Below are 23,357 nucleotides of genomic sequence, written 5' to 3'. Positions count from 1 at the left end.
AACAGAAGCTCTTAAATTTTAAAGTGGCTTATTAATCTTTTTCTTTTCTGGAGTCCTATTTAAGAAATCTTCAGTTATTCCAAAGTCGCGATGATACTGTCCTGTTACTCTCTAGTTTCTTGAAATTAACTGAATTATGCACATTTGTCGCTCTTAATTCATACCTTATGTTTTCCAAAGTTGGTCATGAGGGATCGTCCATGTGATTTCTTTCCATTTTCCTTCACGTCTGGATGCTGAGTAAATAAAACATAATATGACTATTTCTCTTCCTCCCTCTTTTTTTTCCTTAGTTCTGGTGGAATGGCGGGGGAACCCTCTCTGCCTTAGGGAGAGCAAACAGGTCTTGTTCATTTGTTGCTGTTCCACACCTTCACTACTGCAAAGGTTGTGGGATCTACCTCAAGAGAGGGAGACACTGGCATGGAGAGGTCTGGGCACCAACCAGGAGACAGTAACTGCCAACAACTTCCCCAAACTGGTGTCGAAGGCCTCTCAGTAACGCCCAGCTGTGCAGGTCCCTCCAGAGCCTGTTCGCAAGGCTCTCTACAGCACAAGGTATATTCTTTTGAAATACCCTGAGTGGGGATAAATCATCTTCAGTTAAAGGGTAGATTTAATTTTGAAAAATGGCCAAGTCGTTAAGAGCTAAATTCTGTTGAATGAGAAAAAATAATAATCACACTGATTGAATACTGCTATTTGGGATTTTAAAACACTAAAAATAAATAAAATCCAAGCACATCTATTAGATAATAAGATTGGTTTTGTTTGTTTAAGTAAACCACAGCAGAGCTTATCTGTTCACTGAAATTAATTCCCTCTGTGGTGAGCATTTGGAAGAGGTATTGTAGCCTCATGTGGGTTAATTTTCCAGGCTAGAGATCTCCTTGCTCAAGCCTCATTAGAGGAAAGAAAGGACACCCTGGGAAAAGGGTTTAGACTCTTTTTCAATCGTCATCCCTAAAAATATGTATTAGCTGGTTCACAGCTAATGACATGATATAAGGACAGATAGGCAGGCCCCATCCTCCTAGGGCTCTGGCTAAACAGAGAAGAAACAGAGATAACCACATAAATGGAGTAAATGTGGGTGAGCAAAACTACTTAAAATCAAAAGGCCAGGGAGGCACTGACATATATCCATAGAGACTAGTCAAAGATGTAATTTGGGGTGGGGAGGAGAAAAGATTAAGACTTGGTTGGGGAAAGAGACAGTTCAGAAAATGCTAGAGCGGTGGGATAGGGGGATTACAGGGTAATTTCATTTGACTGGTTAATGTATACTGACTGCCTTTCAAGATCTATTGAAGCTGATCGTTAAATGTTCAAAAACCCTGGAGTTAAGAAGGTAGCCAGAGAAGGTCATTAAAAGTAACACCTCTTTCCAAGTTAGGAGACCCAGTTCTGACACTAAGTAGATAAATGTCCTCTGGCAAGCCCTTTCTCTTGACCTCAGTTTTCTTACCTGTGAAATGGGAAAAGAATGGATCGACTAATTTCAGAGCTCCTCTCTGCTTCTAATAGCCCATCTACTGGTCATGGGACCATGCCATTTATTGTCCAAAACAGAACCCTTTTAAGAGTGAAATGAGGCACTTTTAACAATTACGCTGGGACAACAGGTATGAAGCAGGGCTGTCCCATACGAGTTGAGGTATATGGTCATCCTATTTGGTAGGCACCTATCTCCAAGGATTATGCTAAGTGCATTCCATATACTCTTATTTAGTATATACAACCACCCTCAGAGATAAGTATGGTTAAAATCCCATTTTACAAATAAGAAGTACAGTGAAGTTGGATAATATGACCAAAGTTACAAAGCTAGTAGCTGATAAAACAGGGGTTCTGTGTAGCTCTAAATCTTCTCTCTGGCTTGTCCCCACCAACTTCTCCCATTGCACACCACCTCCTTACATAGAAGGGTTATACACACAAATATCTATCTCCAACTTGACCTCCCCCTGAGCATCAGTGCCACATTTTTTAATGAATCCATGGATCAGACATTGTGCTAGGAACTTGGCATGTATATGAAGATGACAGCAAGGAAAACAGATGCAGACTCTGTCCTCACTGGGCTTGCAATCTAATGGTGGAGACAAGCGAACAACACTGTGATAAGTAATAAGACTTATAATGGGGGAAAGTGCAGGGCATGGCAAGATGGCAGGGAAAGGTCATCTACCCAGACTTGAGGATCAAGGAGGACTTCCATGGGGACAGGAGGCAAAAGCTGAAGCTGGAAGAGGGCAGACATTTTCTTTTTTATTAAAAGTCTTTTTTTTTAAGTTTATTTATATTGAGAGAGAAGAGTGAGAGTGTGGTTGGGGCAGAGAGAGAGAGAGAGAGAGAGAGAGAGAGAGAGAGAATCCCAAACAGTCTCTGCACTATCAGCATAGAACCTAAACAGGTGGCTAGAACTCATGAACCATGAGATCATGACCTCATAATGGAATCAAGAGCCAACCAGGTGCCCCAAGAGGTAGACATTTTCTAAGTGAGATGAGGAGGAAGAAGTGTGTGGTGGCCAAGGGAAGAGCAAACACAAAGGCCAAGTGCTAAGAACGTGGTACTTTCCAGGAGACAAAGGAAGTAGGGTGTGTGTGTACTTGTACATATGTGTACAGATGGACAAGTCAGAGCTGGGGCCAGAGCATGGAGAAAGGATCTTATGGGCTACATCCTGGAGTGTGAACATTATCTTCCAAACTTTCAAACTTCCAAACTTATCAGTGAATGGTTTAAAACATGAGGATGGCATTCTCAGATACACATTTCTGAAATATCACTATGGTAGTGGCATACATGAGAAATTGGGGTGGGTGGGATGGCAAAAGAGTGGGAAAAGTCCATTTAGGGGAAAACTACGGCCATCCAGATAGTTGCCACTGGTATGTAGAGAAGGGAGTAGATTTCAAGGACTCCAAAGAAGGCAGGCATCTTTCTTGGTCTACTAAATTCTTCCAGGCTGAAGGAGGAGCACTTCATTCTTATTTTACTGAAGTAAAAATAAAATAAGCTCTTCCGGGCTAAGACAGCACAGGAGAACACAGTGGTGCACTGCTGAATGACAGCCCAGCAAGAAGGACGCCGGGGTGACATGCTGCCCTGAACCACACAGCATATCCTCAGCCTTGGATCTCAACATGCACGTGTATTCAACACAGATGTACTTCCCTCAGCAGTAACTTGTCTTTGCTTGTCTACTGAACCAAAACCATGTTTTAAAAATGAACAGCACGGGGCGCCTGGGTGGCGCAGTCGGTTAAGCGTCCGACTTCAGCCAGGTCACGATCTCGCGGTCCGTGAGTTCGAGCCCCGCGTCAGGCTCTGGGCTGATGGACGGCTCGGAGCCTGGAGCCTGTTTCCGATTCTGTGTCTCCCTCTCTCTCTGCCCCTCCCCCATTCATGCTCTGTCTCTCTCTGTCCCAAAAATAAATAAAAAACGTTGAAAAAAAAAAATTAAAAAAAAAAAAAAAATGAATGGCAGTGTTAAAAACCTCAACACTTTGCAGCCCACTTTATTGAAGGCACAGGCTCCACTTTCTCAGTCTACTGCATCCTTGTAGTCACCCAGATTTAATGGAAAGTAAAGAATAAGCAAGAGGGGAATGAGTTTTGCTCCACCACATCTTGGAACTTTGAGATCTCTTACTATCTTACCTGATAGGAAAGTTACCATTGGAATTTCTTTCATGAATAGCAAAAGAAAGATGAGTTTAATATGTTTTATCCAAAATCTCTAAGACCTGCTGTGGCCTGTCCAATTGGAATGATCTAGGATGGAACAAAAAGTTTTCCAAAAGCATCAGGGGGAGCGATTAGCCCAGATTAGCTAATGAGAATTCCGTAAGAACAAGAAGCAGAATCAAACTGAGCTAACCAAATAAGCTACCCAATTTTATAGACATTTGTGTGGCTAAAACTAAGTGGCAGGAAGGAGAGGGTGAGGGGGAGAACCTTATTGCTATTTATAGAAGTTTCTAAGAAAATTCAAAATTGTATGATCAACGGTAATGGCAGTAATGCTGTAATTTACATTTTGGTTGCCTCCCCACTATTCCATTCTGCCCCTCTAACGTGCAGCTGCAGAGGGGCTGACTTTGGCACCACTTCCAGGAGTAAGTTGTCTTATGGCATTAACAAGACAAGGCCTTGGCAAGTTATTGTTCCAGGAAGGAACAATAGGTTAGGGGTGGGCACATGAGCTAAGCTGCCCAACTAGAGCTCAGCACAAACTCTAGACAGTAACCACGACACTAGGTTGTCACTTAGATTCAAGGGTGGTCACCCCATATGGTCCTCCCACTACCTGAGGATTCCTGAGTCCTGAGAGACAGGAGGTCCAAGCGGGGAAGTCTGTTACTGGCTGAGCCAGTGAGTTCATGGATCTCTAGGCCAGAATAAGTGCCCTGAATGCCCTGCAAGGATAATAGCAATAAACCCACCCTCCTTCTTTCCTGCCCATTTCTGATATTTCTACTAGAAGGTAGAGTTAAAATCGCAGCCAGAGCCCAAATCATTCATTCATTCAACAGCTTAATATGAAAGTCGCACTAAGGCCCAGGCACTATAATAAGCCAGAAAAATCATGGTTATTAGGACTGACATAGTTCTTGTTTTCATGGAATCTATAATCTAGTTGAGAAGACAGATATTAAACAAATAATTGCAAAGGTGTAAAAAAAAAAAAAACAACCTTCATAAAAGAGAAGATATAATGGGAAGCTACCCTGGACAATATAAGGGGGATAACTAACCTAATCCCAGGTCAAGGCAGGACTCATTTAGGGCATCACACTGAAGCTGGAATTTAAAAGACTAAGAAGAAGTTAGTAAGAGCAGATGTAGGAATGGAGTGTTCTGGGCAGAGGAAACAGAATGTGAGGAAGACCATGGCATACAGACAGTTGTGTTTAGTGGGACAATGGTGGGAAGCAGTGTGACAGGGAAAATGAGAAGACTTGAGAGGTAGACAAGGATGAAATGACACCTTGAAAGCCTGGTTAAAGAGTCTGTAATTCATCCAAATCCTAATGGGAAACCACTGAAGAATTGTGAATAGTAGAGTGACATGATCAGATTTACCTTTTTAAAACATCATGCTAATTTCAGAGTGGAGATTAGACTGAAGGAGGGCAAGAAAGGTCTAGGTGACAGTTGACATTGGCCTAGAACAGGACCCAGCCATGGACAAGGGAAGTAGACAGACGGAAGACACACTCAAGGAGGTGCAATCAATGCAGCACAGCGGATGACTGGCTGGAGAGGTGGGAGGGTGATGCACGTGGTGGGCTCGAGCTCCTCCCACACCTGAGCAGGCAGGGCAAGATGGGTCCAGGGCCACTGCACTTTGTCCTGAGGATCCCAGGGAAGCAGTATTTGAGTTATTTCCACCCCTGCCCCTCCACTTTTAACAATTTCTCCCATCATTTTGCAATAGGAGATTTTCATTTCTCAAGTAAGATGAGGATAGAAATGCAAGAAACTGGAGAAGCAGTTCACAAATGACAAATGATTAGAAACAGAGTATGAGGTCCATTCTTTTTCCTGTTGAAGGACAAGTCCAAGGGAGAATTGTATACCTGTTTCAGATGTGCATTTAAGCCTTCGTGTGTGGCCTTCAGTAGTGCCCTCACTGTGAAACTATCAGGATCTTCTTTGTCTCGAATCTGAGATTCTTTTAACAATGACTCCAGTTTTTTCCTTATGAAAGATTCCACCTGATGCTCAGTGGTCCCATTATTCTGCAAAGAATTAAGCAATGTAAATTATTTCCCTGAAGAAACACAGAATCAGTTAGAACACACCCTTCATTCAAGCCATCACTGCTTTTATAATTTGATTATCTTTCAATTACCAGTAAGAAGTTAAACACGTTATACGATTTTGGTCCTTCCCTCCCCACCACACACACTGATCCACCAAAATAATGATTACTATGATTGAATTCAACCCTCAAGAACCTTATAAGGTCTTATTTTACTTTCAGAGATGCAGAATCTGATGTTTAGAGAAATTAAATTGCTCAAGGTTACAAAGCTAGCAAGTAGCTGAGGCAGAATTCAAACTTAGGTTTCCTAAATGCTTCCCACCATGCTACACTGCATCCTCGTGCGTGCTCTCTCTCTTTCCTTTTCTTTCTTTTTCTTTCCTTCCTCCCTTCTTTTTCCCCCCTCCCTCCCTTCCCCTTTTTCTCCCAGAAAGTTAGGGGAGGAGAGGGGAGAGAGAGAGAGACAGAGACAGAGAGAATCTCAAGCAGGCTCCACACTCAACGTGGAGCCCAATGTGGGGCTCAATCTCACCACCCTGGGATCATGATGACCTGAGCCAAAATCAAGAATCAGACACTAAACAACTGAGCCACCCAGGCACCGCTGCATTGCACTTTCTTTCTTTCTTTTTTTTTTTTTTTTTTAATGTTTATTTTTGAGAGAGAGAGAGCAGGCATGAGCGAGGGAGGGGCAGAGAGAGAAGGGGACAGAGGATCCGAAGCAGGCTCTGTCTTGTGTCACAGACAGCTCAAACTCACAAACTGTGAGATCATGATCTGAGCCGAAGTCGGACGCTTAACCAACTGAGCCACTCAGACACCCCTACATAGAGAGGAAGCAAAGGAGAGTTTTTGAAAACTAAGTTTTCTATATCTACATAGGTAAATTTGAGCAAAAAAATATGCTATTTTTTTCTTAAAATTTTTAATGTTTATTTATTTTTGAGAGAGAGAGTGTGTGTGTGTGAGCACAAGAGGGGCAGAGAGAGAGAGGGAGACAGAATCCAAAGCAGGCTCCAGGCTCTGAGCTGTCAGCACAGAGCCTGACGTGGGGCTCGCACTCATGAACTGTGAGATCATGACCTGAGCCAAAGTTGGACACTTAACCAACTGAGCCACCCAGGCACCCAAAATATGTTATTTTTTAAAAATCACTTTGCTTCACTGAGGGGAAAATAATGCTATGGAAATCTTTGGAATTGAGAATTATTCTGAGATAAAAATTTCTTTGGTATCTCTGATCCCAATATGTAACTAAAGAGAACTCACTTACTGACCCGTGCTATGATTCATCATTATAATTACGTTAAGATCACAAATATTTTGGATAATAAAGCTATGCTCACATCCAGATGACAACTTAGGCAATTTTCAGGTGAACAAGGGACATAGATTTCCTTGAAGTCTTGCTTAGCATGGCTTTTTGGGCACCTTGCTCTGCCTGACACCAGTAGCCCTGGGCTCCTCAGCTCCTTTCCCCTCTCCCTAGACCCAGTAATTGTGCTTACTTCTTCACACACCTGCTGGAGGCCAGCCCCAGCCACAGGGAAGGAGAGCGGTCCTCCTCCAGGAGAACAATGCCTCTAATCCTCACCAAAAGTTTAAGGCCTGTTTTCTACTTGCACATTTGTTACTAAGAGGTCATTATATTTAAACCCTGTAGAACCAGGCAGTTTTCTGGTAATGCCTTCCATTTTCACAAAATCTTATAAGAGAGAAGCAATATAAATGTCCTGAGGGAAATTTGGAAAAATAAGCCTCCACCACAGTAGGTTGCTGACTTTCCCTGTATTAAAATCACATGCACAAATGTCTTTAATATATCTAGTTAACAAGGCACTCTACTTCACTGGAGGCCCTCAGGTCCTGAAGGAGATGCAAAGATGGAAAAGAGCTGATCTGCATGCTGCCTGTGCCTGCAGAGATGCTACAGATGCCTATGAAAGCACAGACATCCAGTACAACAGCAGTTCCGAGAAGGAGCATGGCATCCCTGCCCGAGCGACCAACAAATCGTCCAAGAAGAGCCGGATATGTCTGGGGCTCAGCAACAATGAGGAAGACAGGGGGGTTCCCGTCCTCCACAGTTCCGGCGAGGTTTCACCTTAGTAATGTGTGCTCTGTACACAGGAGCAGACTAGTTCTCCTCGAGCACGAGTTCACAGAAGAGGGTACTGGAGGATAAAGCTAGAAATGTACGTTAGGGCCAGATGGTAGAGGTACTTGGATGCAAGAGGTATGGAGCTGCTCGGAGTCTCTGGGTAGGTACGTATCTGAGTAATATTTTAGAAATAATACTAACCTGGCAGCATGGGCAGAAAGAGGACAGAGGCCTGCAGAGGAAAAGCCAGACACATTGGTTCCTACTCCCAGTACTAGGCGCCTAGGCTGGGGAGGGATTCAACAAAGATGAGGGTTTGAGAACAAAATTCATGTTGTGTAAAACAAACCCATTGAGCTGTTACATGCCAGGTGAGAAACATTACTAAGGCACAACCCCAATGTCTCAGAACCCTCGGTGTCATGGACAAGACAGACACATGAATGGATAACTACACAAGCAGGTGCAAATGGTAGAAGTCAGGAGTGTCAAAGGGCATACAGAGGAGGGACACCTCATCCAGTCCCGGGAGGGTGGGAAAGACTTCCAAGAGCAGAGGAAATTGTAGCCAACCCTTAGATGATGAGTATAGTAGTTTCCTGTGGCTGCTGTAACAAGTTACTACAAATCTGGTAACTTAAAACAACAGAAACTTTGGGGTGCCTGGGTGGCTAAGTCAGTTGAGCCAGCTGACTCTTGATTTCAGCTCAGGTCATGATCTCTGGTCGTGAGATCAACTCCCAGTGTCAGGCTCTGCACTGAGCATGGAGCCTGCTGGGGATTCATTCTCATTCTCTCTCTCTCTCTCTCTCTCTCTCTCTCTCTCTCTTTCTTTCTTGTTTCTTTCTTTCTTTCTTTCTTTCTTTCTTTCTTTCTTTCTTTCTTTCTTTCTTTCTCCCTCTCTCTCTCTCTCCCCTCCTCCCTCTGCCCCTCTCCCCTGCTCATGCTCTAAAATTAAATAAAATTGAAAATTTAACAAAAAAAACAGAAGTGTGAAATCAAGGTACCAGCAGAGCTAATCCTCCCTTGCTTCTTGCAACTTGCGGTGGCTCCTGGCATTCCTTGGCTTGTCAGCCTAACTCAAGCCAGGGCCTCTTTTCTTCACATAGCCTCCTTCTGTGTGTCCCCTGCTTCTGCTGTGTCTTCTCTTCTCATGAGGACACTCATCATTGGATTTTTAAGGCCCACTTGGTTAATCAGGATGACCTCATCTCTACAGCCCTAAGTTAATAACATCTACAAAGACTCTTTTCCAAATAAGGTCTTAGGTACCAGGGGGTTAAGACTTGAACAGGCTTTTTGGTGGCCACAAATCAACCTCCTACAATGAATAAGAATTGATGAATGTGACAGAGTAGAGTGACAGCATTCCAACATGGGTAAAGGTGCAGAGAAAACCAACAGTATCAATAAGAATAGTATCCATATGAACATGGAAAAAAGCACAAGGAAATATAGAAAAAGCAACTAAGACTATATATCATGCTAAAATTCACAAAGTACAGTCATATACTAATACTTTATCTGAGCTGCCCAGCACCCTTTAAGGTAGCACTAGGTTTAGCCAAATTTTATATTCATGATATAGAAGCAGAAAGATTCAAAACTTGTCCAAAAACACATGCCTAGGAAATGGCTGGATTGGGACTTGAACCTGAGACTTCCAATTCAAAATTCTGTGTCTATTTTACCATATAATGCTGCAGCCATCCCTCTCATACTGTTACGGAAAAAGATAAATTCTTGACTCTAATTAACCATGAGCAGGCTTATATTTTGACAACCATTATCCTTTTTTTATAAAGTTTTTTTTTTTTTTTTTGAGAGAGAGAGAGAACATATGTACAAGCAGGGGATGGGTAGACAGAGAGGGAGAGAGAAGATCCCAAGCAGGCTCCATGATATCAGCACAGAGCCCAGCTCGGGGCTCAATCCCACGAGCCATGAGATCATGACCTGAACCAAAATCAAGAGTCTGCCACTTAACCGACTAAGCCACCCAGATGACCCTTGACAGCCATTATTCTTTTTTTTTTTTTTTTTCAACGTTTTTAATTTATTTTTGGGACAGAGAGAGACAGAGCATGAACGGGGGAGGGGCAGAGAGAGAGGGAAACACAGAATCGGAAACAGGCTCCAGGCTCCGAGCCATCAGCCCAGAGCCTGACGCGGGGCTCGAACTCACGGACCGCGAGATCGTGACCTGGCTGAAGTCGGACGCTTAACCGACTGCGCCACCCAGGCGCCCTGACAGCCATTATTCTTATAGGACACCTGGGAACTATATCCCCACAATCCCTCTGTGGGAAATAGTAAGTTTTCCTTATTAAGTTCTGAAGGAAAAGAATTCCAGGTCAACACATCGGATCAAGTGACCCAGAGCCTGGCAGGGAGTACATTTGTTGGGAGGACCAAAAGAGAAGGCATACACAGCATCCCCAGAGATCTCCTAGCATGCCCAGGTCATATAGAATACCCCAAATAAATATCAGTCTCCTTTTCCGGCTCAGGGCTGCAGAAGCCAGAGATAGTGAGGAGATGAACTGTGGCTGCTATGCCCAGATACTTTCACTGTCAGCAAAGCAAAGCTAAAAATACAAAGCCTGGCCAACCGGTGCTGGAAATAATGAAGGCTTAATACAAAGGCTCTAATTATTCACCTCACATCCTCCAAACACTGGGAGTTGCTGAAGGAATGATATTACTGCCTGTTGATCTTTCTCTTCTCTGTGATGTACCGCACAAGAAAATTAGTAGCCGTGGAGAACAAATAAACGTGTGGCTGAGGTTTCATTAATGTGTTATCATTTGGTCCTAGAACCCAGGAGCACTACTGAAAGAAAGCTGAGACAGACACTTAACCCCTCGACCTGTCAGCCACTGTGCAGTGGCAGCAGGGACCACAGCTGAAAGCCACATGCATCTCACTGTTTTGTTCCTTGAGCCAGTGGTACAAGAAGGAAGCAGCTCTTTAAGATGGTTGGGAGTAGTTTCCACCAGAGAAGAAATCCAGGTTCCTAATTCCTGTTTCTGAGAGGTAAATCAGACCTAGGAATATCTACCAAAAACAACACTTCCTTGTTTTTTCTCCAGTGTAAAATTGAAGGACTGGAAAAGTAGACCGCCAGAACCACAGCTACTACCCCAGGCTGGGAAACAGTAGGAAAGGGGAGGAACTGGATTGGAGGGGCTGCCCCTTACAGAGGGACCCTCTCAAACAGTAGTGCTCTACTTCCGCTGCCCACCAGAACCCCCAGGTAGTGTTCCCAAATCCAAGACCCCACCCCAGACCAATTACATGGGAATCTCTGGGTTGGACCTGGGCACTGGGATTTTTGAAAGCTCCCCTGTCATTCCAATGTGCAGCCAAAGCTGAGGACCTTTACTTTAAAACAAAACACTGGACTATCTCACCATCCCAAAATGCTTCTTTCTCTGCATCCAGGCTAAAATCTGGAGACAGGAAGGATAATACGTCAGCCACCCTTTGTGAGGGCCTTAGAGCTTTCCAAGCCTGGTATCTGAAGGTCTTGGGCTAAAGAACAGCTGCTTCTCAGCCATCCAAGTGTGTGCATTTACTACTATCCTCTATTGTCTCCTGCCTGCTCCTTTAGCTCTCTTAGAGGACCCTCTGTTCAAGGTCCAGCTCAGGACTCACATTAGCAATAATGGTGCTGCTACTGCTTTTCCTGTTACAAACAATATCTACTATTTATTGCGCACAAATCATGTTCCAGGAACTGTTCTGAGTCCTTTACAGGGTGTGCAGAAGTAGTTACGTGTTACTGTACAAGGGCTCGTTTAAAACTTGTTGGAAGGCTTCGTATTTATGGGATGAGCTTCATGTACAAGACAGCTAATATTTGTGCCTAAGAGGCTGGCTGAATATAGATTCACAGAACACAAGAAAAAAGATAGTGAATAACTCAGTATTAGAAGAAAAACACCATTGAAGTTGAAATATAGGGGTGGAAAGTCTTTAAGTCACATTGACATTAGAGGATCCCGTAAAAATGAATAATGGTGAGTTGGCCTCACTGAATCAAATCTGTTAGATAACTGTACTGTGGTTGAAACTGTCCCCTGTGTGTTTTCAGCTGCGTGATTCTTGAGTCACTGAACACACTGGCTTTTCCATGGGGCTTACATATATTGGGCCAGATTTTGTCTGTGGCTGAAGCCACAAAATATATCAGGCAGAAACCGAAAGGATTCAATAAATTCAACAACTGAAAGATTGAATGAACGAGCAAAAAAATTTTGGTGTAGTTTGAATCCCTTAGTTAGAAGTAACCATAGACCAGGAGGAATAAGAAGACCTGTGTGAGGGTCCTGCCTCCCACTCTGCTTTTTACACCAGGTAACGTGCGGGAACCTCAAGTCCTATTTCTGGCCTTTGCATTTGCTGTTCCCTCTGCCTGGAACATTCTTCTCCAGATATCAGCACAGCTAACTCTTCACTACTTTCAGGTGTTTGCTCATATGTTACCTCCTCTGTGAGATCATTCCTGGCCAACCTATCTAAAACTTCAATACACTCTTTACATAGTACACATGCACATGTCCACACACACACACACACACACGCCCACACACGTGCATGCCCACATATGTGCATGTGCACACACACACCCACACACATATGCCCACATATGCACATGCACACACACACACATACACACTTTCTACACGTTTTCCCTACCTTACTTTTTTCCCGTTAGTACTTATCACTGCCTAGTACCTTATACAGGTTACTTATTTGTTTTACCTCTTATTTATCCTCCTCTTTCCCCATTAATGTGTAAACTTCATGAAGGCAAAGATTTTTGTGTGTTTTTTGTTCACTGATATGTGCCCAACACCTACAACATGATGGCTGCATTTCCAAAAAGAGATGCTCAATAAAAAATGTTGAACATGCCCATGAGTCTTGTATAAGTCTGGTGAGAGTCAGTGACCTGCTATTCATGAATGCTAAGTTAAAATTTTTATTTATTGCAATAATCCAGATATAATTTGTAAATCTGACCACATTCTGTTAACTTAAAACTGAGGTTAAGAACTTCCTCTAAGGTAATTATTGGTTTCACATAAGCTATTCACGGTACATCCTCTTTTGCAGAAATGTGATCGGGCAATTTACATTCAACACTCAGATAAGACATCTGAACCCTGTGCAGGCAATAAGACTATAAACTGACTGATTACAGAATTACACTTTGGTTTTCTAAACATGGCACTGCCTTTTCTCAGAAGAGCTCAAAAACAGGAAAAAAAGATTCAAAAAAGTGAAGTAAAACTTTATATATTTCCACTGGAATATTGGTTCCTTTATGTATTTTCTCTCCTAGAGTCCAGCAAAGAGATACCTGTAAAATGTCACAATTTACGTGCTCTCTGCTTTTACTAAAGCCCAAATCAAAGAATCCAAATAAAAGATCATACATATCTTTACAGAATCATGTTCTAAACTATCTACCTATATGCCTTCCTAGAAACCATCTAGGAGGCTTTGAAGATGGGAGCAGTCACTTGGATATTTTCACAGGTGAAGTTACTGATTCGTTTCCATAAAACTACAGCTAACTCTATTTATAATTATAGATACTTCACATGAAAAGTTAGGAGTTCACTGATAGTAGAAGAAAAATTATATAACTGGGTGGATTTAGAATCTAAAACAAGTTGGGTTTTACTCAGCAATAAATGACTACGTTGTGGTAATAGCTGAATTTCCATCACTCATTTTCCCTAAAAACAGTATTTCCTAACTACATACTTTAGTCAAGCCTCTCTGTTCCCTGCTTTCAAATGATAGACTACTCTGAAGCTGGTAATCAAGAGATTTTGGAAAAAAGATGCAAAAATAATGAAGAGCAGAGACAAAAATTTGGTTTATAAAATAAAAGCTTAAAAAATAGAGCTACATTATCCATAATTGCATGTAAGTAATTACAAAAATAGTAAATAACTGGAAGAGTAAAAAATAAACTATTTAATATATTAACCATTTTCACTAATGTAAATCTATTTAGATTAATTTTCTATGACTATAGCCCTATTGGTGGTACTTGACTGCACTAATATAAACTATAAAAGGCAACAGATTAATACAGATGGTAATTTTTCCTTTTCAGTTCAAGCTGAATCTTTCCCACTTCATCCTTTTTAAATTGCATTAAAGTCAAGAAAAAAGTGTCTACTGAGACAACAGCTGTCACTGTACTTATGTCCCATTGGTAATGATGCTGGCTCCCTTTGATAACTATAGGAAGTCATACTCATTACTATTATTTCAAAGAGAATGGACTGTTTTTTGCAATGTAATTACTGCATTCAGGGCAATGGTGTAAATTTGAATATTTTGTACAAAATTTATCTAGTTTTTTTTTTTGAGAGAAGAATAATAGTTCTGATATTTAGAGGAATACTACTTATCCATAGAAATGAAACTGCAAACCCTGTAACAAACTAATGTCAGGCTGGGGTGGGGGGGTTACTCTCAGGCTGCCATGTGATCCTGACAATCATATGAGTTGTAGAGGTGAGAAATCCTAGCCCCCCATGAGGAGGTGGGGGGGGGTAATCTCTTTAAGTTCTACATTTCCTCTAGGTTTGCATTTCCTTTAGATTATCTGGCTAAATGATGCTTTTCTATGAAGGCAGCTCCTTGATCTCAGGGATCTGAAGTACCACGCAGACAGCAAACTACCCTATGCCATTTTATCCAAGATGTGGCAAATTAAAGATTTATCCAAGAGTCCTATGTCTGGCAGAGCTTGGAAACCCTCTGATCCAAAGTATCTTCTCAGGACAAGGATGGGCATCCTAGAGGAGCAGACCACATGCCGTTGGGTTCTGCAAGCCACCCTTGACAAGCAGCATAGTGAGGCTGCCAGCAGGAGGCAGAGGAGACAATGCTAAAGCCAGTTTATTTCAGCAAAGACTATGACATTTCCAACAGCAATCTGAGTTTTGACAACGTTGTAATAGGAGAGGATTTGTCCCTAGATAGAGGGTCAGAAAGGTTAATCACGAACATTCCTTCCAATTGTAAGACACAAAAATCCTTGACTCAATAAGCATCTAAGTGTCTGTTTCCCCCAAAACGAAGTAACTTTCAACAAATATCCCTTTTGCACCACAGCTACCATATTTGTGAGGATTCCAACACAGCAGTAATTCCTACCGCAACACAATGAGGGTAAAAATTATAACTAAGGCTGTAACTTACATAATGGAGCTTGAATTTGCACTCGTCCTCAATTTCATCTGCGCTGTCTTCGTCAGAAACTTCCCCTTCCTCTGCATCATCCCCAAGGTGATAAGGCAACTTCTTGCCCTGAAATGGAGCAACACGCCCAATTTAAAAATGAAAACAGTGTGCATGTCTGATGTTTGGGGCAGGTTCACTTGATTGGGAGCATCTAGAGCATGTGCCTACATCCTAGCTCCGAGAGGCTGCAAAAGCCAAAATGTCTAGCATGTTCAGCCACTAGGAGGGGATTCCTTAAAATATAGGGATGGGGTGGGTAGGGGCGGCTGGCTGGCTCAGTCGGTTAAGCATCCAACTTTTGGTTTCAGCTCAGGTCATGATCTCACAGTTTCGTGGGTTCGAGCCCCACTTTGGGCTCTGCACTGGCAGCGTGGAGGTTGCTTGGGATTCTCTCTTTCCCTCTCTCTCTGTCCCTCCCCTGCTCATGCACTGTCTCTGTCTCTCTCAAAATAAATAAATAAACTTAAAAAACAACAAAAACAACATAGGGATGGGGAGAACTCCTTAAACATGGAAGGATGTTCATATGCTTGGCAGCCAAAAATAATGATAAATCTCTAAACATCCCAGACTGCTAACCAGGCTGATCTTCTCTAAACTCAAGCCCCAGTGACTTCTCATTCTCCCACTCTCCACACCACTATTGGCCCTCTTCAACATGCTGGATTTTCTCCTCACCCACTTCCTCTATGCACAGGACCACCACCATAGTCAGGTTTTCAGAGAACTCTCCATCCCTATTTTCCTTTTTTTTTTTAAATTTTTTTTAATGTTTATTTATTTTTGAGACAGAGAGAGACAGAGCATGAACAGGGGAGGGGCAGAGAGAGAGGGAGACACAGAATCGGAAGCAGGCTCCAGGCTCTGAGCCATCAGCCCAGAGCCCGACGCGGGGCTCGAACTCACGGACAGCGAGATCATGACCTGAGCTGAAGTCGGACGCTTAACCGACTGAGCCACCCAGGCGCCCCTCCATCCCTATTTTCCTATACCTTCCCTGATACCCAGAGCTCTTGACCTTGGGCCCTTAGCACAGTGATAGTTTCAAAGCTGATTAAATCATTTATATAATGAACACAAAATCTATATTAAGACTCTAAAGTCTTGGGGTTTGGATACTTAAACATTTTCTTCAACGTATAGAGGATCATTTATAGGATTGAAAGGGTGAGATTTAATTTCCCTTTGTAATGATATGTATTTTACTCCTTATTTGTATGTGCTATCTGCAAAGTGAAGACTACACTCTTTCCATTTCACACAAACATTTGTAGAGATAGATATAGATACATACGTATATATAATTCTAAGTAAATATGGCGAACATTTTTTAACTTTCTCTGTATCATTAATAACAAAACAGCTCACAATTAAAGCATTTATGTCTATATATTGATTTAAGTCTTTTCTGATACAGAAGACTTCTATAAAATGAATTTATTTTTCTTTATTTTAGAGGGCACTATAGAGTAGTTATGTTAATATAGCAGCATCAGAAATAAAGTACTCAACCTAATGGTGACCAGACGTGTTCAGGAACACAAGACATCAAGTTAATGACCTCCTTCATTTATTCACCACCAACTACTTATTCAGAGTCAACTCTGTTTTGGGTACAATGACAGATAACCAAGATGGATCTGTCCACAAGACATTTGAAATATAATGACAGCAATTCCCTCTTTGAAATAGAACAAAGCCAACATATTTTTTAAATGTTCAGCAGAACAGAGCTACCAAATATGAGAAGTAACATCTGCAAGTGAGGAGTAATAATCCTTGAATGATATAAACAGTTCTGATACCACAAGACAGAAACAAAAGTGTAACCGTGATGGGCAAGCAGTGATGAGCTGGTAGGGAGCTGCACCAAGCTTTAGTTCCCCTTCATTTAAATGTGGTGGCAGGGGGGAGAACACATTATTATGGATGCTCAGAGCATCCATAGGTAACCTAATTTTCCATCCTTAAAATTGAATTAAAAGATATGAGGGCTATATTTTTTACCAACTCTTCCATATTTCTGGTTCTCAAAAGTAATTTATCCAGGCAAATAGGAAGAAACGCAATGCAACAGAACATTGTTTCTTGATGCTTCTTATCAACAGTTACATCTAAGGAAAATTATAGAATAAATTAAGGCAGAACTTAAGGTGACTTAAGGAACTTAGCTGTGGTCCAGTAGATACAAACAAAGAATGTACAGTTGTCTTTTAGGGATCTCCTTCCGATCTACATACTATTTCATGCAGGAGTTATCAAGAATTAGATTAACTGGTCCATGATACATACAAGTATTGCTAGAGACTGGAATGATAGCTACCATTCAGCTCTAAGCTATATGACCCAAGAAGAGTGGTAACGACTCTGTGATTCACATCTGTAAAAAGTAAGAAGCTTAGACCAAATAGTTACAGTTTCTTTTGGCAGTAAGAATCTACGGAAAATTACTGTTTGTTATTATTTTTGTTCAAAAGCAAACTTTTCTTTACTTTTCAGGAGATATGTGTGTATATATATACTTGGAAAGCATGTGTATTATAATTATAATAATACACAACTTGTCAATCTCTAAAGTGTTAATTGGCCACTAAATGGTGCCTTTCGGTTCAAAGGTTGCTCTGATGCCAAAGGTACGTAGGAAAACCCATTCCTTTATTTTTGCTTCAAATGGAAATGCATTGGTCCATAGATCTAGGAGATCTTCTTAAAGTCTGAAGAACATTGCTACTAGCGAATGAACCTTAGATGCCTTCATATGCTCGCAGTCCACACTGCTGCCACTCCTCCCACTGAGTGCCCCAGATCAGCTGGTGCATCCTGGTGCCCATAAGCCCTAGGACATTCTATGACAAATGACCCAAAGTCCAATTATGCAGAAGGGACTCAGTGCATATCAAATGTCTTAAATTCCACTGTCCAAAAGGGAAGCATTTCAATCAAATGGACTTACTCTGCGTTTAACCTTCTGACTGCTTGCTAAAGACTACAGGAAACATGGAAACATTTACAAGGCTACTAAGGTGACATTTAGCTTTCTAACCCAGCAATCAGTTTTTACCACAAGAGTTTGCTTTAGCAAGATTTCAGGAAAATTGACCTTAATGTTATCTCTTACATTATTTGGAGCTTTTATTCGAAATGCTGTCCCACATACAAATGCCTGACAACACCTCTTTGATGAATTCAGTCTGTAATTTTCATTTAACTGATAGAAAAATGGGTTTTGACCTATTCCAAAGATGAATATTTCACATCTTTCCTATTTGCTGCCCTCCGTTAGAAACCCTATTAAACTATTCCTAGGAAATTACATTGTTTGACTTTCCTATGCCTCCTTTGTGATATCTGGTTTTTTGGTACACATTTCTGTTAAGTAAAATATGACCCGATTTGAATATTAATACCCTCTTGCTCTTCCTTAGGTTTTTGGTATCAAAATAATACAACTATCCAAGGTGGATTTATTCCAAACACGTAAAATTAACAGGAATTAAGTAAAATCACAAAGTCAGCCCTGTGAGATTTCAAGTAACTGTTTTTCTGGCTATTCTTCATATTAATAATACTCATTGCAGGTAGTAAATTTCCTCCCTCAGAAAATCTGTTCATAAAATGTCATTCTCTTCACCTACTGCTCCTTCACATACACATGAGTCCTGTGGGGCATTATGTCTGTGCCTATGCTCTGCTTTCAAGTGAGCTCTTCTCACTTACATAACCAAGGGCTGATCAACCGTAAAGACTGTTTGTTTTTTTCTTTTTCCCCCCTTCTTTTTTTTTTGACAGTTATTGGAGCTTGAAATGGGAGAGAAGAATCTGAAAGAAATGCTTTCAGATGTGGACACAAGGAGGCTTCTCTCGCTCCTATGCACATACTTCTGGCCAGTGTAAACTATAACAGACTCAAATATTAAACATTTGGCTTACAGTATTGATATTCTCACTTCACAGAAACAACTCCCAAAATATGTGGTTAGCCAGTAACAAGCTTTTTCTGAAGGTATAACTATTAATAAATTGGAACAAGATGCAAACGCAAATCTAGGCGACCCTTCATGGATTAACTCTATTATTCTCCTGATAAACCAGTTTTTAGTCCTTAAGGGAGGGAGGGCTGAGTTGGTCATTAATGCCTTTCATTGCATTTCTGGAGGTAATTACCTTCACTAGGATTTTGCCTTTCAAACTCTGAGGGCTTGGAAGCTGTTTGGTCTCTCCTGTGTCTACAGATGACAGGTCCAGCTTGTCTCCAAATATTCCTTTCAGGTACTGAGCAATCTTCCTCTGTTGCTGGACACTGCAGTGATTCTCAATGGACAGTATGACCGGGAACCTAAGAGGACAGCGACATATTCTAAAGGCATCAAGTATAGGCAACTCACAGGGGTGTTTGAAAATCACTCTATATATTCACTATGCTCTTATAGTCCTAATGACAGTATTTGTGAAAGCAGTACTGACTAAAATGAGAAAGATGAAAGGAGCAGTTTTTAAGAAACTCCTCTAACCAAATATATTTTGCCAGGGCTGAGCAGAATACCCATCATGTGGGATGCCCTCATTTAATATTTTGCTTTTAAAACAGGTACATACATTATGTCTTTTTTAAAAGAAAAAGAGAGAAAATTTTAAGAGAGATAAGCCTAAATAAAAAAACTCATATAATGTAATTTTGTCTTATCTATTCAAAAATCTAAAGGAGGAAAGAACATATAATCTTCAATAAATGGTGCTGAGAAAAACTGAACAGCAACATGCAAAAGAATGAAACTGGACCACTTTGTTATAGTACACCCAAAAATAAACTCAAAATGGATTAAAGATCTAAATGTGAGACCTCAGACTACAAAAGTCCTAGAAGAGAACACAGGCAGCAATTTTTCTGACATCACCCATATCAACATTTTTCCAGATAGGTCTCCAAAGGCAAGGGAAATAAAAAAAAAAAAATAAGGGAAAAATAATAAAAATAAACAATTAGAACTACTTCAAAATAAAAAGCTTTTCTGCATGAAAGAAACCATCAACAAACAAAACAAAAAGGTATCCTACGCTAAATGGGAGAAGATGTTTGCAAATGATATATCCAAAAAGGAGTTAATAACCAAAATATAAAAAGAAGGCATACAACTCAACACCAATCCCCCAAAAAATCCAATTAAAAATGGGCAAAGGACCTGAATAGACATTTTTCCAAAAAAAAAGATGTAAGATGACCAACAAACACATAAAAAGATGCTCAACATCACTCGTCATCAGGAAAATGCACATCAAAACTACATAAGATATCATCTTAACATCTGTCAGAATGGCTAAAATCAAAAACACAAGAAATAACAAGTGTCAATATAGAGGTATATGCAGTTGGTGGGAATGTAAGCTGGTACAGCCACTGTGGACAACAGTATGAAGATTCAAAAAAATAAAAATAGAAATATCATACGATCTAATAATTCCACTACTGGCCTTCAACCCCCAAAACCCCAAAACACTAATTTGAAAACACACACACCTGTATGTTATTGTAGCATTATTTACAATAGCCAATATATGGAAGTAACCTAAGTGTCCACTGATAGACAGATGGATCAGGAAGATGTGGTATGCACACACACACACACACACACACGCACGCACGCACACACTAGAATATTACACAGACATAACAAAGGAAGAGGTTGTGCCATTTGCAATAACATGGATGGACCTAAAGGGTATTATGCTAAGTGAAATAAGACTGAGAAAGGCAAATTCCATATGATTTCACTCATATATGGAACCTAAGAAAAAAAAGCACAAATGAATAAACAAACAAAAAGCAGAATCAGGCCTATAAATACAGAGAACAAAGTGATGGTAGCTAGAGGGGAGGAGGGCGAGGGGTGGGGCAACATGGACGAAGGGTAGTGGGAGATGCATGCTTCCAGTTATGAATTGAGAAAGTCATGGGAATAAAAGGCACAGTAAAAGGAACACAGTCAATGATATTGTAATAATGTTGTATGGTGACGGTTGGTAGCTACACTTGTGGTGAGCATAGATAGCATAATGTGTAAACTTGTCCAATCACCATGTTGTACACCTGAAATTAATGTAACATTGTGTGTCAACTATACTAAAAAAATAAACTTCAGTATGAAAACTTAAATAAATTCAATTTTCTAAAAAAAGTCTATAAGTGTCTAAGAGACCACAGTGTATCATTATGTGCAGACATTTACTCTAAAAATATATTATCAGCCCCCAGTTTGAAAATTACTATTGAGGATAAAATATCATAATGGAATTTTGTGATTTATAGCATCCTATGCCAAGCATTTTAAAATCATTTGTATAAAACTATATACTAGTCTTTACTTTCAGAAAGGAAAAAAAGTCAAGCATTCACTCCCCACAAGCCCTCAGATTTCTGTGCAGAGTATGTGAAACCCAAGCAGACTGATTACCAAAGACAGCCTGGGGAGCTGGTGGCCAAGGCAGAAAAGGAACAAGGACTAATTACTGATCTTACTCTTCTTCTGATTTTTTTTCTTCTTCAGAGTAAGAAATTATTTCAAAATTAGCTTGTTGTGGTTTTTTTTTCTACTTTTCTATCACATATCTTCTGAAGTAATAGGCAATATCTATTTTTCAGAGTACAAAAGCCAATATTTAAATTGGCTAATACATCTATGTAGAGAAAAACAATTTATTTCTGGGCTTGTCTGACAATAGCACATGCTCCACAGAAAGGGTTATGACCTCCTGAAACTACATTCTTTCCCCATTAGTAAAACCTGATGCCAAAGGTAATATCGGAGACGAACCTTTGTGACTGGAGTGGGTTATCTTGCTATAATCTGTTTGCTCTTGCAACCACATAGGTTTTATCCCAGAGTGTTAGAGAGAAAAAGAACAACAAACCAGCAAGAGATTGTCTATGCAATCACATCAAGGAGTTCTAACAACGAATTTTTAAATTATCAATCTGTTTGGGGCTCCGAGTGGCTCAGTTGGTTAAGTATCTGACTCTTGATTTTGGCTCGGGTCACGATCTCATGGTTCATGGGTTCGAGCCCTGCATCGGGCTCTGTACTGACAATGCAAGCCTACTTAAGATTTGCTCTCTCTCTCTAAATAAATAAACTTAAAAAATAAGTAAATAAATTATTAATCTGTTTATAAAAAGCCTATTAGTGTTTAATGATGCTAAACATAAAGCAGTGCTTCTCAACAGGGGAGGGGGGAGACTGTATGGCACTGTTCCCAGAAAGATAATTTGTCAACATCTTAAGACATTTTTGGTGGTCACAATATGAGGGAGAGGAGTACTACTGACATTTAGTGTCTAGAAGTCAAGGATGCTGCTAACTATCTTACAATAAACAAGACAGTTCCCCATGACAAGGAATTATATGGTCCAAAATGCATGGTATAAGGAAGGCCTAAGAAAGAAAGGAAAAAGACTGAACTTTCAAAATGTACTCAACAAGCATAGTAACTTTTAATGTGAAGTGCTTTTCTAAGTATTCCCAAACTTGAAGCACTGTCAAGTTATCAAAGGGTCTTCCAAAGTGGTACATCTTTTCAACACCCAACTTCACATTTTGGAAAATAATGGCAAAATCACTTCATCAACTTTGCCAAATCTAGTAGCAATCAGGGTAGAAGAGACCCATCAGAATTCAGTACTTGGGGTTCTTCCATATAGCAGATACCATAAACTAAACCTGCCATGCAGCAAGTGTCTCTCATTAAAACGGCATTTTTAACCTCATGGTTAATAAATAAGAAGACCAAATATTAAAAATTTTCAAGGCCACTAAATTCTATAAAATTGATTTTATGCAAATGTAATTTTCTTTTTATTCAAAAATCATTTCTTAGCTTTATGGTATATTGCAGGCATCTGCTAGGCAATAAAGAATGAATAAGACAGGGGTGCCTGGTTGGCTCAGTCAGTTGAGTGTCCGACTTTGGCTCAGGTCATGATCTCCTGGTTTGTGGGTTCGAACCCCGTGTCAGGCTCTGTGCTGACAGCTCAGAGCCTGGAGCCTGCTTCAGATTCTGTGTCTCCTTCTCTCTCTGCCCCTCCCCAATTTGTACTCTGTCTCTCTATGTCTCTCAAAAAGTAAATACATGTAAAAAAAATTTTTAATAAAAATAACCATTAAAAAATCTTTAAAAAAATAAAAAAGAGTGAATAAGACATAGCCCCA

The 23,357-nt window shown here is 40.6% G+C and overlaps 1 protein-coding gene across 1 annotated transcript in view; it reads right to left on the bottom strand.

Annotated features, from left to right (window-relative positions):
• Positions 1–23,357, bottom strand: part of PLCH1 (phospholipase C eta 1) — a 210,221-nt gene that overhangs the window by 24,686 nt on the left and 162,178 nt on the right. The window contains exons 12-15 of the mRNA XM_042956323.1: positions 19,321–19,492; positions 15,115–15,222; positions 5,592–5,753; positions 165–236 (exon numbers count right to left, since the gene is read on the bottom strand). Coding sequence (XP_042812257.1) covers positions 165–236; positions 5,592–5,753; positions 15,115–15,222; positions 19,321–19,492 — 514 coding nt within the window. The remainder of the gene's footprint in view (positions 1–164; positions 237–5,591; positions 5,754–15,114; positions 15,223–19,320; positions 19,493–23,357) is intronic.

The sequence above is a fragment of the Panthera tigris genome, chromosome C2 (assembly GCF_018350195.1).
Source record: "Panthera tigris isolate Pti1 chromosome C2, P.tigris_Pti1_mat1.1, whole genome shotgun sequence".
Classification (NCBI taxonomy): Eukaryota; Metazoa; Chordata; class Mammalia; order Carnivora; family Felidae; genus Panthera; species Panthera tigris.
Note: the sequence above shows the minus strand (reverse complement) of the source record. Positions and strands in the feature narration are given on the sequence as shown.